This window comes from Physcomitrium patens, chromosome 11, assembly GCF_059467195.1.
Source record: "Physcomitrium patens ecotype Gransden chromosome 11, ASM5946719v1, whole genome shotgun sequence".
Classification (NCBI taxonomy): Eukaryota; Viridiplantae; Streptophyta; class Bryopsida; order Funariales; family Funariaceae; genus Physcomitrium; species Physcomitrium patens.
Window position 1 is genome coordinate 467,184 of NC_143420.1, and position 23,276 is coordinate 490,459.

General features: G+C 32.8%; 2 protein-coding genes and 1 long non-coding RNA gene across 4 annotated transcripts; 2 read left to right on the forward strand and 1 right to left on the reverse strand.

Moving 5' to 3' along the window:
- The first annotated feature begins 2,319 nt into the window (after positions 1-2,319).
- On the forward strand, positions 2,320-8,308 carry LOC112288833 (arginine--tRNA ligase, cytoplasmic). Its single transcript, XM_024533469.3, has 16 exons — positions 2,320-3,000; positions 3,359-3,434; positions 3,570-3,671; positions 3,985-4,200; positions 4,432-4,512; positions 4,788-4,871; positions 5,038-5,142; positions 5,304-5,482; positions 5,650-5,734; positions 5,886-6,072; positions 6,278-6,347; positions 6,455-6,524; positions 6,800-6,889; positions 7,319-7,387; positions 7,690-7,788; positions 7,983-8,308. Exons 1-16 carry the CDS (start codon positions 2,546-2,548, stop codon positions 8,091-8,093), a joined length of 2,079 nt encoding a protein of 692 aa, XP_024389237.1. The 5' UTR covers positions 2,320-2,545; the 3' UTR covers positions 8,094-8,308.
- A 1,773-nt stretch (positions 8,309-10,081) lies between these two features.
- Positions 10,082-12,977, forward strand: LOC141045964 (uncharacterized). 2 transcript variants are annotated; one of them, XR_016505340.1, is made up of 2 exons: positions 10,082-11,620; positions 11,751-12,977. It is a non-coding gene; the product is annotated as an uncharacterized LOC141045964 (long non-coding RNA). The 2 variants fall into 2 exon arrangements; XR_012218593.2 differs by having other exon boundaries at positions 10,082-11,616.
- Positions 11,934-14,762, reverse strand: LOC112288867 (heat shock cognate 70 kDa protein). Its single transcript, XM_024533548.3, has 2 exons — positions 14,360-14,762; positions 11,934-14,095 (listed from the first exon to the last, which is right to left on the reverse strand). Exons 1-2 carry the CDS (start codon positions 14,571-14,573, stop codon positions 12,363-12,365), a joined length of 1,947 nt encoding a protein of 648 aa, XP_024389316.1. The 5' UTR covers positions 14,574-14,762; the 3' UTR covers positions 11,934-12,362.
- Between the last annotated feature and the right edge of the window lie 8,514 nt (positions 14,763-23,276).

Consider the following 23,276-nt stretch of genomic DNA (forward strand, 5'->3'; position numbering starts at 1 on the left):
ATTTGACTGAAGAGCCTTTATTTACTGATGTGTCAGACGAGACATTGCAATTGTCACAACCTTCAAGATGATGCAATTGAGATGAAGATCTTCAAGAACAACATATTTTTTTTTGAATAAATGGTGAGATACAACACGTTTGGTATGACGAACTTAGAAGAAACTCCTGATGTTTGGTAATTTTATTAGAGATAGGAACAACTTCTGACGGTGTTCCAAATATTTTATGTGAAGAAAGTTATGAAAGCCTCAACAATGATTAAATACCAGGGTGGTATTTTCGCCCTGATCTGGGATACTATCGATGATTGAGAGGCCTTATCAACCATCTTCGAAGAGAGAAAGATCTAAGTATGTGGCAAATACAATTTGTCACATCATTGATTTTCTCTACATATGATGACCGCTCCTCGTGGAACTCATCCCTAGAAGGAGGGATAATGTCCTGGACAAACACGAGTAAGTTAATAATCACATGTATAAATAGGTAGAAGTAAATAAAAGTAAATAAAAGTAAATTAATTCTACAATATCTTCTATAGAAGCTTTCTAGAAGTTCTATAGATGCTGCTTTGACTTTATAGGTGTCTATAATCGACTTTTTGGATTAGAAAAGTGATCAACAAGTTGATCATGTGCCGCACATGTTGTTAGCTTGAAGACCAAGCTAATCATATGGCCCTTATGTAGAAAAACTTGCCTTGTAAGTTAAGGCATGTGACTTACAAAGTCAACACATATTAGAGGTCTTATTGAACATTCTCACATAGCTCCTAGTTAGATAGTATATATAGAGACAAGAGTGAAGCCTTCTTCACTCTTATCAACTCTTTTCTTGCTTCTAGCCTAGTTTTAAGAATCTCAAGTTTCCTTGTCTTGGACAATAAGCCATTCCAATTTCTTTTTAATATACATACTTCTTTATTTCTATTTTGTTATTCTTTCTTTGATACAAATTTTATTGGTTTATGCATCATCTTTTAGTTCATGTCCTTGACACTTGATTTGATTGAATCATTTATATGTTAAAAAAAGCTGAAGTAGTCAATACATATTTACAAAGTTGATGTTAGTTACTTTTGGAATAAAAAAATATCAACAATCAAAATATGTCTATTATGCCTTTGGCACAACAATAACCATTGTAACTTCAAAAGACAAAGATATGACTTCTATCCACCCTTGTTATATTGATTTGTATTTTTTTTACATTTACCTAAAAAATAAAATTGTTGGATTCAATGCTATTTCAAATTTTATTTAAATCAAATTATTAGAATAATATCTCAAATTCAAATTATATGTAGATTAATATTTGTATATAGCCACTATAAACTTGATTGTATCTATGATATATTTGTAGATTGTTGCAAAAGTAAAATAACTCAAATATGCTAAATGCAAATATTATGTTTGCAACCTTTGCAATTTTTGTAAAGATAGATATTTTGTTATTGCTTCAATAATTTCAAACTATATTTTGGACAAAATTGTCTCAAATGATTTGTTGCTTTGCACAACTTGCCTTTTAGATGATGAATTATTGGATTTTCAATCTCACTATTATAAATGCAAGCTGCAATAGTTGAATACAAATCTTTAACTATCAAAATGTGATTGTAGCATACATTGAATTCAATGTTTATATGATAGTTCCAATATATTTGTCAACATACATGTGTAGGAGGAGTTTTTAACATCCAACAGAACTTTTACATATTTGAATTACTCAAAGAAAAGATTTAGAGGATATATAGACACATTTTATAACATTTGTGAAAAAACCAATATTATGTTAATAATATTCATTGGTTTGTTTCAAGTTCGTTTGTGCTCTTTTGTATCTAAAGAAAATTTGATCCTTCAAAAATCACAAGTTTTACACTTAAGAAGATAATAGTTAATTCTTAATACAAGGTATTTTTCAAAAGCTACTAATAATCAATACAACCAAATTTAGAAAGTTTCTATGACATATTTTCAAAAACTAACTAGAGAATTGACTTGATTCTTTATTTCATGCAATGTTAACAGATATTAGTTGTAATAGTTTATCCCTCTTATTTTTTCACATGAGACTTGAGAAGCACGGCCTAGAGAAGGCTTTTTATTAAACTTTGGACGTCATAGAAGCACAGAGCAGAAAAGCAAACCGTTTGGGCCACGTGGGAGAGAGAGTTAGTGTCACGTACTCGAATGGCATGAAGAACGTGTGCTTTGAAATGCCGATGAAGATTATCCATCATCCTCCAGCATGTGCCTTGCCTGGTATTCTTTTAAATAAGTCATCCATCCCCAGGGACCAGAAGGGATAACTTTGGAGAAAGGTGAAGAAGAAGAAGAGGATGGAGCCACACGAAGCTGGCGATGGTGGGGGACGGGGAAGGGGGACGGGCACGGCAGAGGTCCGTCGGGCACCGATTTAGGGCTGGACCAGGAACCAGAATAGTGGTGCACCAGGTATCGGAGGAGGAGGAGCGAAGGGTGGAACGGGAACAGCAATGACGACGACGACGACGCGATTAGGGTTTGGAGGGAGGGGGACATGCCAGCCCTGACCTCAACAGCGCCTTCCCACCCACGCCCCTCGGCCATGGACACTTTGTATTGCACCAGCTCGCGCTTCCTGATCTATCGTCTCTGCCCTCTTCTGCCTCTCAGCTCTCTGCCCCCTTTGTCACTTCCTCGCCGCGCCCTTCCTTCCTTCCCTCACCTTTCTTCTTCTTCTTCTTATTCCTCCTCACCTCCTCTCACTCCTCGTCAACGCGCTCGCTTTGCCTCCCTCTCGCGTAAGCCCATGGCTGCCGTGGAGGGAGCCGCCCCTGCTCTTGCCCCTGGTGCTGCTCCTGGGCTGGACTTGGAGGATGTCGGAATTGGCAGCGTGCGACAGCAGGTCGTGAATCTAGTGAGAGAAGCGTTGGCTACCACTGTGCCAGATGTGGAAGACATTGAGCCGCAAGTGGCGGTTTGTGGTAATCCCAAGAATGGAGACTATCAGTGGTGAGTAGTGAGTGGCATGAGAGTGAAACCTGTAAAGAGAGGGCTTTCGGAATCGGCGATTGTGAATTTGGAGGGGGAGGGTGGGTTTAGGAGGGGTTTTAGGCACAGATTAAAAGAGTGTATCTCGTCTTTGAGGACGTGGTGCATCTTGCATTTTTGCGAAATAAATTGATGGAAAGTGACTGGGTTACTGGTTCAGTAGGAAGTACTTATTTTGAAGTGTTATTCCCGAAAAGAAATTTGTTTCGAAATTCGGTCGCGGGAACCAGTTTACAATAAACATTATCGTAGTGCATTGCGTTGCGTTGGGTGGTGTAGAACGTGTCCTTAAGTCAGTTTGATGACCTTATGGATGCAGTAACAACGCAATGGGGATCTGGTCGAAGATTAAGGGGAAGAATACTTCTTTCAAAAACCCTAACGCCATTGGACAGGCATGTTTTTAAACCCTTCGCACTTAAAATTTTAAGTGGCTTGATATAAGAGCCTTAACATTTTGTGTGATGTGCTTCCGACCTCGGTGAATTGTGCAAATTGATGAGAGAACAGACTTTGTCGCATTTATGCAGGCTTTGGCAGGGAGTTTGCCTCGCTCATCATTGACAGATAGTGTGTCTGTTGCTGGGCCTGGCTTTGTTAATATCAAGCTGTCGGACAGGTGGATTGAGAAGGTTAGTGGTTAGAAATGCTGTTCCATGAGATATTGTCCAGCATACTAATCGTATGTATTAGAATGTAATTAGTAGTAAATAAAATGCATCATATGCTGGTTTATAAAAAAGACACTTGTAATGTTTCGCAGGAATGTCTTTTCAATATTTGGCTCGTTGTTTACATGTTCAAATTAGTTGTCACGATATTTGTTTACTCACATCATTTGCTTTGAAGTCTTCAACCAGAAACACAGAAATTCTTCTTATCTGACTTGAGTGTATGGATAATTATCAACCTCTGCTTGAATTCTACACATCTTGAAATTTTCAGAAACTTCATCAATTATTGTCACATGGAGTTGGAGAATGGGCGCCTGCGCTGTCCTACAAGCGAGTAGTGGTTGACTTTTCATCTCCGAATATCGCAAAGGAGATGCATGTCGGTCATTTGAGGTCTACAATCATAGGCGACAGCCTTTGTCGGATGTTGGAGTACTGTGGCGTGGAAGTATTGCGAAGGAATCACGTCGGTGATTGGGGAACTCAGGTTGGGCGATTAAGGTTCAAAATCCCCTTTGACATGTATTATGACTATCATACTGATTTGAATCTTTAATCTTGTCAGAATGGTTATGTGAATTTGCAACACATCAATTGTTGAGCTAGTCATGGGAAATCAGGATCTTTTGAGCCCGAAAGGAAATAGGAATGTTTCTGGGAAGAAAGTTCGATGATAATTTTGGGTTGGCGATCCTGAATATTATTTTGGGTTTGCCAGTTTGGAATGTTGATCGAGTACCTGTTTGAGGAGTTTCCTAATTGGGAGGAGATTGGTGATCAAGCAGTTGGAGACTTGCAGGTGAACTCTTTTTCTGTTCCTCCGAGAAGAGTGAATGTTCATGTGGTCTCTGCGTGCTCTTTGCGGTTGCACTTTCTCATGCTGACTTCATTAGTGCAACATTCACGATTTTAATCACTTCGATTCGCCCTCTAATTCTAGGATGGTGTGAAACATGGTCACATTGTCCTTGAATTATGCTTATAACCTGTTTGTAAATCGTGCTCTTAAGATAAAATAGGACAAGCATGCTGTGTATTCAACCTCCTAGTCTTGATGATAAAGATTTTGTGCAGGATTTTTACAAGAAAGCAAAAATCAAGTTCGATGTTGATGCTGCTTTTAAAGAAAAAGCTCAGAAAGCCGTCGTGCTTCTTCAGGTGCCGAAACACCTCTTGGTTTAATGATTTTAGTCGATTTTGGTGGGACTGTAGCTTGTTTTCCTAGAGTTCTATGTCTACAGATGAATTAGATGAAGCTGCAAAGCACCTACTGAACGAATTCAATAGAGGACATAGTTGCGCTGACTATGAATTGGTTTGTCAGGGAGGTAATCCACAATACCGAGCAGCGTGGGCAAAGATATGTGATGTGAGCCGAAAGAGTTTTGATCAAGTCTATAAACGACTGAAAGTTACCCTGGAAGAGAAGGTGACGTATTCGTCTTTGATCTTCAGTGCCTCTTCATGCTTCGTTTTTTTAAACCAGTTGTACTCCAAGTCATATTGCAGTTCTTAAGGAAGGTCGTGAATTTCATGGTGAGTGTCCACTGAATACGTTTTTCTTTTTTGGGTTGGACTTTCCGTTTGCAGGGTGAGAGTGCATACAACGAGTACATTCCAGGTGTGGTTGAGGAGCTGAAAGGAAAAGGGCTTGTAGAGGACAGTGAGGGTGCTAAAGTCATCAAAGTTTCTGGCCAAACCATTCCTCTTATATTGGTGAAGAGTGATGGCGGTTTCAATTATGCCTCTACAGATATGACTGCTATGTGGTATGTCCAAGAGGTTCCCTGATAGTTGCTTGTTCTGTATGCTCCTGGGATTCTTTAGTGTATGATCTGTTTCAAAGCGTGTCTCCCGTCTTCCTTATACATTTTCTCTTTCTTTTGCGACTCTATCTCCCCATCATGGTGTATGACTTGATTAACTACATGTGCAGGTACCGTTTGAATGAAGAAAAGGCTGAAGTGATGGTATATGTTACAGATGTGGGTCAGTCCCAGCATTTTGATATGGTCTTTAAGGTAACTGCCGATAATCACTACCTTCATTGATATGTTGGTTTGAACATTTCCTTTGTTGATTAATGACATGACTCTTTATCTTGAAGGTTTGAAGAGGAGCGTATTAATCACATCTTGCTAATCAGGCATTCACTTTGCGCTCTTCTTTCAGGCAGCTAAACGTGCAGGGTGGTTGCCAGAAGATGAATCCCAACTTCCACGAGCCAGGCACGTTGGGTTTGGTCTAGTGCTTGGTGCCGATGGGAAGCGATTCCGAACTAGAAGTACTGAGGTTGTTCGCCTTGTGGATCTTCTTGACGAAGCCAAGGATCGTAGCAAGCAGGGGCTCGTCGAGAGAGGTAATTTCAGTTTTGCGTTGCTTACTATGCTCACGTCGGTTGTTCACAGTTTTTTTTTTTTTTTTTTTTTTTTTTTTTTTATGCATTTGGAAGGTGCCCATATTTCGAGTAGAAGACCTAGGTAAAAATAACTCACGTTAATCTGTTGATGTGATTTGACAGCATTTGAAGAATGGCTTGTAACTATGTGGTTTTTTCCTTTCAGGACGTGAAGGCGAGTGGTCTGCCGAGGAGCTAGAGGAAGCTGCAGAGGCTCTGGGCTATGGCGCCATTAAGTAAATCTTCTCTCCAAATAGTTGTTTCCTAAGTAACATGATTCTGTCTTGATGTCATTCTGATATGTTAATCTTCTAGACCTGACATTACTTGTGGATCTATGTAGATATGCGGATTTGAAGAATAACAGGTTGACAAATTATACCTTCAATTTCGACCAAATGTTGGACATTCGGGTGAGCATTTTTGATATGTCTTTGCGATTGAGCTCTTTTGTGTAAGGGTTTATCGTGATTCAAGATGTATTTGTACTAGTATTTGCTTTGTGATTTTGTGACAGTTACTGAGTTTGTTTTTACAACCGCTACATTTTCACTTCGAATTGTTCTGAGATTAGAATAATGATGAGGCTTTCCTGGCATGTTGTCTACATCAGCACTGAAATAGTCCTTATGAACTCTCGAAAACTGATGGATATTGATTCAGATCGTAACTGGATTGACAATTTCAGGGCAACACAGCAGTCTATTTGTTGTATGCTCATGCCCGAATCTGCTCCATAATTCGAAAATCTGAAAAGAATGTCGAGGAGCTCAAGAAGGTAAGTCATTTGGCTGCCATAATAGAATAATTATATGTGTATGCTTTGAAAGGTTAAACTGTTGAACCGCTTTAAGGGCTCAGTAGCTGCAATGATTATTGGAATTCTCCTTGTTTGTATTTCCAGTCGACATGCAAACTGTCGAAGTCAATGGCTCATTTGCATATTATCTTCGTTACCCGTATGGCTGTCATCGACCACAGGCTAGTTAGTCTGTAAATTGGGTTGGCATTCTTGGGTTGGGTGATTTGTTGAAAAATAATTTCACAGGGTGATTTAACTTACCCATGGTAATACCTTGATATGAAGTCAGATCTCCAGATTTTTCAAATTTGTTCATTATCCGAAAATTCAATTCAATTCAATTTAATTCGAGGTTTGTAGGATTTTGGTTTAAGGGTCGGAGTCCTCTTTATGTTGCTTACGCAGACTGGACAGATGAAGCTACAACATCCAAGTGAGAGAGCATTGGGTTTGCAGTTGATTCGTTTTGGCGAGGTACAGTACTTCCCCTCTTTTCCCATCCTTTCCCGCCGAGTTCTTGTGCTCTAAAACTCGTGTTTTGAATAGTCGAGAGGAATCGTGGAAGTTAAGAGTGTAGTATAGCATTTGCGACCAGAGTTCAAGCAAGTCTGAAACTCCTGCGTTATTACTCTTGTGAGATCAATATCGACCATTTAGTATTTGATTATTGTTTAGAGTTCCAATTCAGCATGATTCGACTATGCGAGTTGCACTCCGCACTTCGAGCTTAATCGAGATATAGCATCTTACACTGCTTTATGTTTTCATGTTTTTAGTTTGTGGAAGATGCTGCTTCGGACCTTCTTCCAAACGTTCTGTGCGAGTATCTCTACACTCTTTCGGGAATGTTCACAGATTTTTACACCAACTGCAAAGTAAGCTACTACTTGGGACTCTCGTTGTATATGTCGATTTTTACGCAAAATTAATTTTGCAACGTCAAAGAATTTTTTTGTGCCACGCTAAGTGTTCAGTTTATTTTCAGGAATTAGAGAGATTTCCTCATTTTATTTGAATTATACTGGGTTGAAATGTCCTTGATCTTTGGATTCTGGTGTCTTTTTTGTAGGTTGTCGGCTCTGAAGAGGAAACTAGTCGACTGTTGCTATGCGAAGCTACTGCAGTCATAATGCGGGAATGTTTCAAGCTTCTTGGTATCGAGCCTCTATACAGATTATAATCGTATTAGTTCAGGATCAGCTAGATCTATGTGGAATATCCATTAGGTTCGGAATTGCTTGGTATTTAACATGCGCCTTATTTATAGGTTTGCCTTGCGGCAGCAACATCACGGAGCTACCGAAATTTAACTTTTTATGGACATGTTGAAGCTGACACTATTCATTGATGTTCACATAATACATCCATTATATGTCAGTCGATTTTCTGGGTGAATCCGGTTGCAAGTCTAGTGTACTGTAGTTCTGTGGAACCTAAATTCTTCGCTGCCGTGACTCTACTCACGTAAGGTTTCGAAGTTTGTTCGACTTCAAAATGTTCTGTAGCCTGACTTTCATATATGTGCGATAACACGTGGTCATGAAATACAATGGATCTTTGGTTTATGTTGTCACAGTGTATGGGAGTGAGTGGCACATGTAAACCAATTGATTTTGACTGTTTGCATAGAAAATATGAAGGATTCTTGAATTTTGTATTTTTGAACTCTTTATATCAGACCATTTGAGACATAAGGTTTATGACCCATTTCTAAGTCCCAACATAAGACAATTTGGCTAAAAAATGGAATTTAAATAGATGTTTTAGTTAAAGATTCTCTTCAGTCCATTTCTAACATGTACACCAATCTAATTTTGATCACATGCCAACTTAATTCTTATTAATGGTGGGTTACAAAATTACGAATCCAACTTTGGCAAAACCAAGAAGTGTTATTTCTAATCAATATGGATGTCATACCTAGTCATTGAATTAATAGAATTAGCTAGGTCTACATGTTGGAAATGGAGGGGTGGTCGACAATGGGTCTGCTACCTTATTTGGTGGCTACCATTTCATTAACAAGACAATTTCCGTACAAAAGATCATAAAATAGAGATTTTCTTTTGTAAATGGCTTAAGCCATTGGAAACTCATTAGCTTAAAAATCTAGGTTCAAATAACTTATTTGTGTAATAATATAGCTACAGGCACAATAGTAGTTATTGATGTAGATGTGCTGTATCATCTACCAACAATATATGTGTAATACCTTTAAGAGGACCACTGTGCTTTCAAAATAACAAAAGTAGACTCATGAATGACAATTTTGTTCAATAATAATTATTGCACCTATGCAAAATTTAATCCTTTTCTAATTACTAAAATTATTTATTTTTAAATTAGAAAAATAATCATGTATATATATATATATATATATATATATGCATATATAGAATATAAATTACATTCTTTTTCGATGAATTGCACAATAAAATACCTATATTATTTGTAAAATCAATAACATCAACATTAAAATATGAAAAAAGTAATTAATTGAATTATGTTAGTATGTAAAAGTTTGTATGCATATAAAAATGAATAATAATATTTATAAAAGTGAAAAAAAGATAAAAATAATAATAAAAGTAACAAAATAAAGAAATAAAATAAAACATAAAATAAGTAAAATTTAATTTGAAAATAAATAAAAGAAAAAATTAAAAAACTAAAAAATACAAATCACAATATAAAATATAAATTATAGTTGATTTAATGTAAAATTGTGAAAATAAAAGTAATAAGGTAAATTAACGTAGAATTTATTAATCATGGATGTGCTTTGCTTGAGGCTAGCAACCCCATTATTGTGTCATATGAAATCTAACTTAGAAATGAACTAGACATTTAGTTGTGGGCAAAGTTTGATCTTACATTGAGCTTTGATTTACAATCCAAAACAATGCATAAGGTATTTAGAAACATCTTTGGGCAATCCTAAATAAGCTAAGTAAGCTTCTAAGTATCTTAAGTACATCCTATCAACCTTAGAAAAATCTAAGATATATCTTATTATATTCTAATTAATTTCATAAAAACCCTAAAAAATCTTTAACACACTTTAATTAAATCCTATTCATACTTTAGTCCAAAATTAAGATTTTTATAACTTGTAAATTCTTTGAAATTCTAATTATTTTAAGACACTTATTCATTATCTATGTAATATTCAGGATTAATACCAAAATTTTTAATTAACACTTATGCAATTTGGAAATATTTGAATTAATTTTTAAGTAGAATTATCTACAAGAGATATATATATTCTTCTTTTATAATTTTTTTTCTTGTTATTTTTTGTATAAAATCGCACAATTTCAATTTTTTTGCTTATTATTATTTTTTGTTTGTATTGAAATGTTGGTCATATTATTCAACATCTTCTACTTGTAAATGTGTTGCTGTCTATTTGTTTATCCTTTGGACACAACATAATTCAAAGTTTATGTTAATTATTTATACTTACAACTTTACTTTACTTCTAATGAAATATAGATAAAGAATATTAATCTGTTCATAAAAAGAATTAAAAATTTCTAAAATTATAAGTTTTTCAAATAGATAAAAGAAGCTAAATCAAATTGTATTCTTTCTTCACTTTTTTATGAAATAAAATGAACTATAAAATGTTAAAAATTATAAAAATCACAAAAAGTATTTATTCATTGAAATTGATTCATACAAAAATAATAACAAAAATTTCACTACAATAAAAAATTGTTTGATTTTGAAGTTAATGTTTCTTTTTAGTGTTGAATACATATATCATTCAATTTTTACTATTTAATCATATTCCACGTAAATCATAACCTTGGTGTGTATGGAAATTTTATAAATTACTCGAGATTATAAATCAAGCGGGGTAGACCACAAGTAGTCGACAGGTGATTGAATTCAGTCAATTGTTCTTTTTCAGTTTATTCAAATGGACACACAAAATATTCCCATTTAACGTCAAACTAAGCACGACTGCAATGACATCAATAGTTACTCCTTCAGAGTTTACATGCGAGATGGGAACTCAACTCTGGCCAATTTAAACTGGTCTTGGAAGAGCAGACCATATTGGCGCAACAGCATTTCAGTCAGACACCGGATTCCCCAACGGACCCCGGAACAGTTACTCCCTTAACTAGTTAGAACTCAGATAAACTCCGCACCTCCAAAACCTCGCTATTGAAAGCTTTCCGAATCACGAAATTACAAACGCTACTCACAACTCAATACCAGAACAGGCGCAACCAGTAAACAAAACTCAAGTTTCCCCTACAACAACATTCAGTCACCAGTCCAATCATATAAAAATCAAATAAATGAACAATATGAAAAATTTAATTTCTCACTTCAATTATAGACTTCACCCTTTTTTTTATTAATTATGTAACAAACAACGTTTTAAGATTACAACCTAAAATTGTCCTCTATTCCAGCAAATATTATCAGCTAAGCAAGAAATATTAATTATTGGATATTAATTAAGCACAGTACCACTGTATATTTTAAGTATAATACCATTTGATTGATTTCAAAAATTAATTGTCCAAATTTTAACATACCAGACAATAAGGAAGTTTGGTGTTCCAAAATTAGATTTCGCAACCTGTCAACCACATCGTACTGTACTAATCTATTGCCCTCATATTGTCAATTCTCTCATTGTAGATCCCAGGAGCCAGTACTACCCACAATCCAACCAATAGAGTGTAGGTAAATCGGGTTCAAACTGAACTATCAAGCGATGGTACTGAAATCTTCATTTTATAATGTGAAATTGTTGTAAATAGACATTTCTCACTTCCCGTAATTTTTAACATTAAGTCTACATTGTTTTCAACAGAACGGTCGATGTATGAAAACAATACAGCATACTAACGTTGATGTGCGAAAGAAATCAGTGTACGACACGATCTGCAGATTGTTACTAAATTAGCAACCAGAATACAGTTCCACAGTTAGCACGCTGGGGGCATTATTCAATCCGTAGAATTCATATCTGTCAATTGTAAACAGACTGAAAAGATTACAAAATTCTTGGTTTTTCCATTGATTGTACAAATCTTAGGTAGAACCACATGTTTCAATTGTAATGAAATGAGTAAATTTTTTATAAGATATTTCTGCAAGTATGTCTCATTTGTAAACTAAGAATATGTCCACACATCACAGCCCATAGATTGATCACAGAAAGGACGACCAACAATCAGTCTGATGGTTACAGCTTGCTGCTCTCGTGACATATGACTGGCAGCTTGTTATGGTTGTTAGTTAAAGAAACTATAAGAATATTTACCCTATAATATTCAGGACAAAATAATCCTGACGAAAAATGATCTCGTAGGTCATCACCTCTCAAAAATGGGACAGACCCTCAAATAGCTGTAAAGAACTGGGTGCTTGACGCCTGTAATCTCCTGTGTCCAAGGACCGCATCGGAACGCTTGGTGTCGATTTAGTCGACCTCCTCGATCTTGGGGCCAGCACCGGATGGAGGAGAATCACTTCCTCCGTACGGTGGTACAGGCCGCTCACCTCCTGCACCTCCTTGGTACATCCTCGCAATAATGGGGTTGCAAATCCCCTCCAATTCCTTCAACTTATCGTCGAACTCGTCGCTCTCCGCTAATTGGTTCTGGTCCAACCAATGAATAGCAGCATCGACAGCGTCCTCAATTTTCTTCTTGTCGGCAGCGTCCAAGTTATTTGCAATCTTTTCGTCCTTGATGGTGTTCCTCATGTTATAAGCATAGTTTTCAAGCCCATTCTTCGAATCAATCTTTTTCTTATGATCCTCATCCTCGGATTTGTACTTCTCAGCCTCCTGCACCATCTTTTCGATCTCGTCCTTGGACAGGCGGCCCTTGTCGTTAGTGATTGTTATCTTATTTTTCTGTCCAGTGGTCTTGTCTTCAGCAGATACGTTCAAGATACCGTTGGCGTCGATGTCGAAACACACAGTAATCTGCGGTACACCGCGAGGGGCAGGGGGAATGCCAGAGAGCTCGAACTTTCCGAGCAAGTTGTTGTCCCTGGTCCTGGCTCTCTCACCCTCGTACACCTGGATCAACACTCCCGGTTGGTTGTCCGAATATGTTGAAAATACCTGTTCCTTCTTGGTGGGGATGGTTGTGTTTCTTGCAATTAGCACTGTCATTACTCCTCCTGCGGTCTCAAGTCCTAAAGACAAGGGAGTAACATCCAATAGCAGAAGGTCCTGCACCTTCTCATTACCTTCTCCGGACAAGATGGCAGCCTGGACAGCGGCACCGTAAGCAACAGCCTCATCAGGATTGATGGACTTGCACAGCTCCTTGCCGTTGAAGAAATCCTGGAGCAACTGCTGCACCTTAGGAATGCGAGTGGATCCACCGACCAACACGACATCGTGGATGGATGACTTGTCCATCTTAGCGTCCCTTAGACACTTCTCCACTGGCTCCATACACTTCCTAAACATATCCATGTTTAACTCCTCGAATCTAGCACGAGTTATGGTAGAGTAAAAGTCAACACCCTCGTACAACGAATCGATTTCAATTGTGGTTTGTGCAGTCGATGAGAGGGTCCTCTTCGCCCTCTCGGCAGCAGTCCTCAGCCTTCTCAGCGCACGAGGATTGCTACCAATGTCCTTCTTGTACTTGCGCTTAAACTCCTGCACGAAGTGGTTCACCATTCTGTTGTCGAAATCCTCTCCTCCTAAGTGAGTATCTCCAGCGGTGGCCTTCACCTCGAAGATACCCTCCTCAATGGTCAACAAAGATACATCAAAGGTACCTCCCCCTAAGTCGAAAATCAACACGTTCTTCTCGCCCACAGAAGTCGCCTTCTTGTCCAAGCCATACGCGATAGCAGCAGCAGTTGGCTCGTTTATAATACGCAGCACATTCAAACCAGCGATGACTCCTGCATCCTTTGTCGCCTGCCTCTGAGAATCATTGAAGTAAGCTGGAACAGTCACCACAGCGTTCTTTACCGTGGACCCGAGATATGCCTCAGCAATCTCCTTCATTTTGATAAGCACCATGGAAGATATCTCCTCGGCGGCGAAAGTCTTCTCCTCACCCTTGTATTGCACACTGATCATGGGCTTCTCTCCCGGCCCGGGGGTGATCTTGAATGGCCACAACTTCATATCACTCTGGACAGAAGCGTCACTAAAACGCCTTCCAATTAACCTCTTAGCATCTACATTGTCCATACATACACGTCGATCAGCAAATTATCAAAACAGAGGCACCTAGAACCGTATCATCAAACGCACGTCACATCACGTCCGCGTCCTACCAGAACCATATCATGAAACGGACGTGACATCATGTCCGCGTCCTACCACAAACTAGGTCTTCGAACACAAGAGATACGAAAAACAACAGAGTAACAACCGAATGCTGCATAGAACCTGTCAAGGATAGAAACGAAAGCTACGACAAAGAAATGGGAAAAACTCACCGAATACAGTGTTGATGGGGTTCATGGCCACCTGATTCTTAGCAGCATCACCGATGAGACGCTCAGAGTCAGTGAAAGCCACATAGCTCGGGGTGGTTCTGTTACCCTGGTCGTTGGCAATGATCTCGACACGATCATGTTGCCACACTCCGACGCAACTGTAAGTAGTACCAAGGTCGATGCCGATGGCAGGACCCTCGCCCTTACCAGCCATAGCGGAAAGCACGAGCCGTAAAACCTGTCAGCAACGGCAGCTCTTACAGCGAACACGAACTCGGAAGCAGGGTGAACAACGCCGTCACGAGAAAGAATGGAATGGGATGGGGGGGAGGAGGAGGAAGATGAAGAGCTGGTGAACCACAGAGACTATGTAAAAACGGCTTCAGAAGGTCCCCGAAGCCTCCAGAAGCTCTAAGAAGTGCAGGCCGGTACACTGGCCTCCCGTCCCCCTCCGCCCGGACTCCCGCCCGCCATTTTTTGCTTTTTCCCGCGGTCACTTCTTATACATGGAAGATATTTGGGCGAGCAGTCGCCACACCCAGACTCCGATGGAAAGGTGATGTCCGACCAGTGCACTGTAACGAAATTTCCTGCTGCTGACCTTTTTGGGCATTGACTCGTAGTTCGAACACTCTCGTTCCCTCATCGCCGTTCTTCGCTCTCCTGGTGTGTGTACACGTATACCCATCTACCGCATTTTTCTACCGCCACTTGTGTCGCCTAGCAAACGGAAACGCCTTTACAATATTTGTAAATAAAAAAAATATATATATATATATATATATATTTATTTAGAAGTTTACTTGGAGAAGACACCATTGTTCATGTTGTGTAGGAAAAAAATACATTTTATTTCATCTTCTCTTCTTAAGGTCTTTAGAATTATTTTTTGTACTTCTATTATATCATGTATTATTAGCTTACTGTGTAACATTCTTGAGTTCTAACTTATAAACATATTGAAACTAGATTCAATTATGTTTCTTGTGATGAAAAATTTGTCCCACCATTTCAAAAAGATAAATTTGTAGTTAGGTTGTTTTTTGTCTTTTGATATAAGATATTTTATCAAGTTTTTTTTGTATTCGATAAAACCTATCTATATTAATTTTATATCATGTAGATTAATCTATGCTTTGATCTCATTTATTAGTTTGTTTTTTAATTTAAAGTTGGATTTGTATTATTTATATCCATGATTTTTTTAATAAAGACCAAATATCATAGAAATTTTTGAATCTAAAAAGATAATGCTTATGCAAAGAAATTTTTGATTAAAAAAACTTTCTTTGAATCCTATTTCTAAGACTAGATGAAAATTTATACAAAAATAAAATTACCTAATTTTAAATATATTGAAATCTTTTATATTTCTAAAATCTATATATAATATATTTTATATTATACAAAAAATCTATATATAATATTTTCTTAATATATTGGTAAATATAAAATTATTTTTTATATTAATAATTGGACTACCTTGTCTTTTTTATATATTTATGGCTACATCTTGACATAAAAAAAGTAAAATTAATATTAACTTTTGCAAGAATGGGGCCAAAATTAATCATCTTGCTAATTGAAAGTAAAAATCTAAATTTATGATATAATTTCATTTGGCATTATTCAAGTCAAGTGGAGTTTAGTTCCTATTGATTATAGATCTATCTGTTTTTTACACACAAATGATAACTCTAGCACTTATAGATCAATAATTTCTATTAGAGTCACAAGTCAATTTATTTATTAGTTTAAAAAGTATCTTAATATTGTTTTTACCATAATACTTAAACATTATTTTTTGCATTGCTAAAATAATTTTAAAAATCCCTCTAAGTTATTTTAGTAAAAGTATCTTTATTTTACTAAGAATTATTTATTATAATATGATATTAGTAATTAAGTTCTAATCTAATTTTGTTTGATGCTAATAGATTTATATATGATAAACCAAGAGTCTTCTACAATATCTTTATGTTGGATTAGGAGTTGAAAGACAACCATAGAAAGAAAATTATTTTTATTCTTATCTAGACTTACTTAAACTTTGAATTTAGAGAGTACAATTCTGATTCTAATTAATTAGAACCATGATTATAGAAAGTAGAAGATAAGTATAGGCTACAAATATGAATTTTAAAGGTATAATTTATATATTTGATCAACCTTATCAATCAAGAGTGGATGGTGGGATGTATTAAATAATTCTTTTATTCTATGAAGATCTTAAATGAAGAGTAAAACCGCTCAATTAGAATCAATATATCTACTTATAAGTGAAACATTTGGATCCAACCATAAAATTTTATTTTAAGTTCTATACAAAAAAAATTGCAGATATGTAGTCAAATAAATTAAAGACCAAATATGCCCAAACTTATCCAATGTTTTTTTTTTAACTTTTGGAACTTATATTCTATTTTTATTTCATTGTAAATGATCATTTAAAATTTGGCCAGCAAACACTATGAGTAATAAATTTTTCATGTATCAATTCATACTAAAGAAATTATTGGATATTAGATATTTTAGGTTGAAGAGCTCCATTTGACTTTTTTGCAAAGAAAGCCTGTTTAGAATCTTTTGGGACAATAACTCCCTATATTCTTTTTGCCTTAAACATATATATCATACTACCTATGTAATTTTAATTTGAATTAGTAATTTTATATGACTCCAAAAATACTTCTTATTCATTATATTAATTTTATGGATAGCTTTTAAAATTCCATTTAATATGGCAAGAAACTATATATATATATATATATATATATATATATATATTGAAAATTATTATACCTCTAGTTATACAAAATTTTGAAGAGCACCAAGTATATATTTTACATTAGATTTTTTTAAATAAAAAATAACAAACATCCTATTTTTTAAGAATAATCTTAAAGAGATACTTGTAAGTTTATTTAAATTATGTAGAGATACATAAGCCCACACAAAAGCTTTTTGTCTATTAAGATTTCTTTGTTTTATTATATTGCTTATAACTTTCAAATTCTAACCAATTTATTTCTATTCTTATAATGAAGATAAATTATTTTGTAATATTAATTAATTTTTATACATTAAATTCATCACCTTTTACTACTATATTAGAATCATTTGTATATTAGCATATAGTTTTTTTTTATAAGATTTATAAAATATGCCAATGCCTTGTAATATTTTTGTCTTGATTTTTTTTTCAATTGATACATTTAAAATTTATTTAACACTATTTTGAACTTACTAGGAAAAATAAAGCATCCATGTCACACCTTTCTTGTAATTGGATTTTTTAAAAATATATAAATTTAATTTTATAATAATCTAAGCATGATTCTATTTATCCTAAGTACATTCTATCAACCTGAAAAGAATCCTAGATATATCGTATTATATTCTAATTGATTCTAAATAACTCCAAAATAATCTTTAATATAATTTAATCTAATTTTAATTAAATCTTAATAAAATTCTAAAAGAATTCTAATCAAATCCTAACCAAATTCTAATGAAATCATAAAAATAACCTTATCAAATTCCAATCCTATGGTAGATTCAAAATTTTGATAATTAATAAATCTATCTTTCATCTTAACTCAAAATTTGTATACCTTTCAATTTTTTAGTTGTTAGAAAGTGCAATAAATTTAAAGAAAACTCAAATTACTAAATGGAAGAAAAACCTCATAATTTACTTGGATGTCAATAGGCCTAATTCTCCAATCTTAATGTTGATCTTGTAGTACCAATATATTTTTATTTTTACCATTTAATTGCTCTCAAAATTTTAATTTTTGTTGGAAATCAAATTTGCTACTAGTATGCAAAATTTTATCTCAATCCAACTAAAAAATTATTGCAAATCCTTCAAACCCTCTAACCCTCCCAACTCAATTTTCTAAGACTTCAATCCACTTGAATTTCAATAATCTTTAGTTTGACCATTTGATCAAGTTCAAAATTATAATATATATTTAGTACAACTATAGTTATAAATTTAGAAAATTTCACTTATAAATCTACTACAAATATTTAAAAATTATTTGAAGTATAAATTGTTTTTATTTCATAAATACTAAAGTCACCTCAAAATAATTCTAATTTTTTAAAGCTCTTATAAAGTCATTAAAAACTCAAATTATTCAAAATCAATGTTCAAAAATCTTGTTTCTTATCTATGCTTGAATCATTTTCTCAAATCAACAAAATATTTTTGGATTTTTTGTAAGGGCATAGTTTTGTACCTTGGAATTTGATTTCAATTCAATTTCATAACTGGTCCTATTTGGATATCAATATCTAATTTTTTAAAGTAAAACTTTTAGAATTTATTATTTATTTCTACCTTAAAATATCTATGATTCTAATTTTTCTATTCTACCTTATTTTATCTTATTTATGGCCTTACAAAGTAAATAGAAGTCTATTTTGCAAAAAGGTAGCATTAACACTTATTAGTTTTACTACCTCCTTGGCTATTATTTATATTTATAAGTTAATTTTCTATTCTATTTTTAAATAATATATTTTATAATATAAACTTTTTCTTCTATCTTTTATCTATTAGTTGTGTTACAACACAACAACATAAAAGTGCAAACATCTACTATCATTGTCTTTCTTTTGTACTAAAATTGAAAACTTTGGAACAATTTTTTATGAATCAATCCATGTTTAATATTTTATTCAAAATCCTCAAAAATAAAAATAAAAAGAATTATTAATATTTTATAGTATTTTATTCCTACTACAAATTATATATTTTAAATTATAATTAATATAATTATTTTTCATCTTAATATTATTTATAGAGTGATAAGTTTTATTGATTGGTGATATGCATAAAAGTCATAGTAATTATCTCAAGTATGAGATGAATCATAATAACATAATATATAGGTGAAGATTAAGCTTAATTGATTATTTTTTCTTTTTCAATAAATATTTTTATTAATGTACATTAGTAAAAAAAATTGTTTATATTTGTAGAAGACCTTGGTATTTTTTAGTAAAAAAAGTATAACAACTGTTCAATTTTCTAGGTTAAATTATTATCTTTTTAATTGTTATTAATTTTTTGAATAATTTTCTATCAGATTCTATTGTAATTAGCTTTTATATTTCAAAGCTCAAGAAATTATTTAAAACTAGGTCATATAGGATGTATTGACTTAACTATTGCTAATTATTAATAATTTTTGCATACTAGTTTAGATTTACAAACAATTTCATTATTGCCTTATATGTATATAAGATTATATTTTAAACTTATGTTGGAAAATCAAACCCCATTTTATTAAGACTAAATCTACTTAATCCTTAAAATCCCTTTTTGTATTGAATTTCATATTTATTTATAATATATATATATATATATATATATATATATATATATAATTTTTGGAACTCAAAATTCTAATTTCTTATTTAAAATAGTATTATATATATTTTTTCTAAATATTTTTATTAGAATAATGTTTTTATTAATCTTAATTTTTTCAATTAAATCTAATAAGGAGTTCTAGCTTTTATAAGTGCAACTTCATTTTAAAACTCTTATATAAATTAAGATAAAATATCATATCTATCTTAATGTTTTTCTATTTTTTTGTTTAATAGATATATCTAAGTTAATTTTTTATTGATCATATTTTTTTTAATCTTTTTTAACTTGCATATTAATAATATATATGTCATTAAAAATAATGTTGTCATTTGTTATTTTGGAATTATTTATAATAATTTCATTTAAATTCTTTAATTATTTTTTTCCTCTTTTAGATAATAAATACTATGTATATCTATTATTTTGTCTTTTTTATATTATTATTATTATTATTATTATTATTATTTTACTATAGCATTTAACTACTATAATGAAAATATTTTTTTATTTTATTTTTTTTCTTAGTTTTAGATATAAAATTTTATTTTTGTTTATTAAAATTTGCCTTTAAATTTAAATTACAAGATGACATTCCTCAAGATTTCCTTTCAATTAGTAGTTTGAAGAAAGAAACTCATTTAATACTAATAAAAATAAAAAATTAAAAAAAAATTAAAAAAATGAAAGAAGAAAAATAAAATAAATTCACACTTCAAATTAAGCTATCATATAAATAAATATTTTCATACACAATAGATTGAGTGCTAAAAATCAACATCAAGTATGCAATCTAAACCAAATAAGAATGCTTAAGAAATATACTGTCAAAAAAAGATGATAAATCTTAACACAACTTAGTCGAACTATCTTTCATACCACAAAGGTAGAATCAAAGAGTATAAGTATGTAGAAAAAATCCTAAAAATTTACTAAGTGGTGAAATTGCTATAGCTAAGAATTGTTTTATAAACATAAGTTTTTTCTTTCAAAATTGCTCACAAGACAATCTAACAAGAATGTCAAGTCAAGGAAGTTTTTCTATCTAAATCCTCAAACTCTAGGGGATACTAACAAGGTTAAATAGTACAAAATATTAAATATATGGAAATCCACTAAATTAATCTAAAGTACAATTATCCAATGTGATTTGGCATCTAATACTACATCACATGATAGTTATTGTGTAAATAAAGATTGTTCTACACAACATATTAAGTGCTAATAATCAACATCTAATATGCAATCTAAACTAAATAAGAATGTTCAAGCAATGTACTTTCAAGTGCCTTCTTAACTTATGAAGAAACCCACCAATCGACTAAATTAATAATTCACATATAATTGGAGATGAATGCCACAATGATATTATTACAAAAACTGTATATAAGTAAGTCAATGTTATAATAGCTAGACCACAAAAATATATGGCAAATCTGAAAGAAGAAGTTTTCAACTCTTATCATCATGTGAAATATGGTTGTAAAACTTCCTACAATAACAAGAAATCCAATTTCTTAAAAGAAGCGACAAAAGTGGTGGTGTTAAGCATGCCATATGTCTCCCATGTTGGTATTGATCACATAATAGCATGATAGCACTCTATTTCTTTTCACTACATATAATCAAAAGAAGCCATCTAACATAAATATTAGTTGAGGATGTATAGATTTATTAATAAGAAGATAATAAGGAATACAATCCTTTGAATGCTTTTGATATTCTTATCCGATTTTGTCTTCAAGTAATAAAATATCATTGGACAACACATCCTTTAGACAAAAAAGTATTAATCTTATTTTGATATTAAGTGTTGTAGGTATCTTATATTATAAATATACATGCTTTTCTTTAAAATATCTTTGTAATTGAGGTTGATAAGTTCTAATACAAATACAAACATATTGAAAAATATAATGATATTGAGTAATAGATAAATTCTTTATGGCCATAAAAATAGTAATTTTAAAGAACCATGCTTAAACATATAGACATTGAGTCTAAATATTATGGTCATCTAAGTCTATAACTAAAGCCGAATTCTCATATATCAAGCTAGGTAGAATTGGCTTCAGCTCATACAATAATTAATAAGGACTATAGGATTCCAAAGATACCTATTTTCTAAAGAAATATTCTGCAGTAATCTATAGTAATATTAAATCTTAATCATGATAGTTGCTAAGAAATAATCCATACTTTTACAAAATATTCTTGACAATCTAAAGAACTTTTTCAACTAAGCCATTTGCCTTAGAATGATTTTTAGAGGTGGTACATTGATCTATCAAAATTTTAGTATACAAAGCCTCAAAAACTCCAAAGAATTCCTCTACAAGTAATAAGGTTATATCAAAAGAAAAAATATAATTAAATTAAGAAAAGCTTTAATAAAGTGTTTAAACTCGATATGACTTAATTACATACTTTATATTCAAAAATATGTGTGACAATTTGTTGATACATGTCAATCCACCAATATTGATTACACTATATAGAATATGTCTTATGTACCTCAAAATATCAAAGCTCCTAATGTACTTGCCACATCAAAGAAGATCTCTAATCTTGTCTTAGAACTATGTACCTAGTTCCATCAAATGACATACAAAAGAACAAATAATTCTTCTAATGAAACTTTACTACTTGTCATGGAGATATATAGTTATTCAAAGAATTATCTCAATAATATGAATAGATAGCAATAGATAAAAGTAGATAAATTTGATAATATCTTGTAGAAAAGCTTCATAGTTGCTGCTTTGTCTTTATAAGTATCTATAGGTGATTGGTAGATTAAAAAACTTTGTTAACAAGCTGGCGATGTATTGTATATGTTGGTAACTTATGGTATAAGTTAGCTATGTAAGGTATATGTATAAAACTTATTTTACAAGTTAGACATATATCTTCTAAGTTGAGCATGTATTGGAGGTTCTATGGAATGTTACTATGTTGCTCATAACTAGATAGTATATATAGAGGCAAGAGTGAAGCTTAATTCATTCTTATTAATTTTTTTCTTGCTTTTATTCTAGTTTTAAGAGTTTTTAATTTCCTAGTCTTTAATAATAGCCATTCAAGTTTTTTCTTAAATATATATATATACTTTTTTATTTATTTTTTATTGTCATCTTTCTTTGAAAAATGAATAAATAATTTATTTTTATTCTTCAAGTTCTTATCATTGACACTACTTAGTGATTAATCCTATATTATTCCTTAGTAGTTGAAGAAAATGTCCCTTGTTGAAGCTTGTGTAAAATTGTAAGATCCTTCTACTCATTGTTAATCACTTGGGTTCTATTAAATTTTTCATTTGAATATTAATCAAGCACCATAAATATAGAGTATTAAATTAAAGTAAGATATATTATTGCATGCCATCATGGAATTGCTTTTCTATTGCAATCTCTATGCTATCTACCTTTGATCAAATTCTCTTTTAAAAGAATTGGGTTATGAAAAAGTCTCTCTTTATCCAAATTGATAATACTTGTGTGATTCACATTTTCAAAGTCATACTCTTAA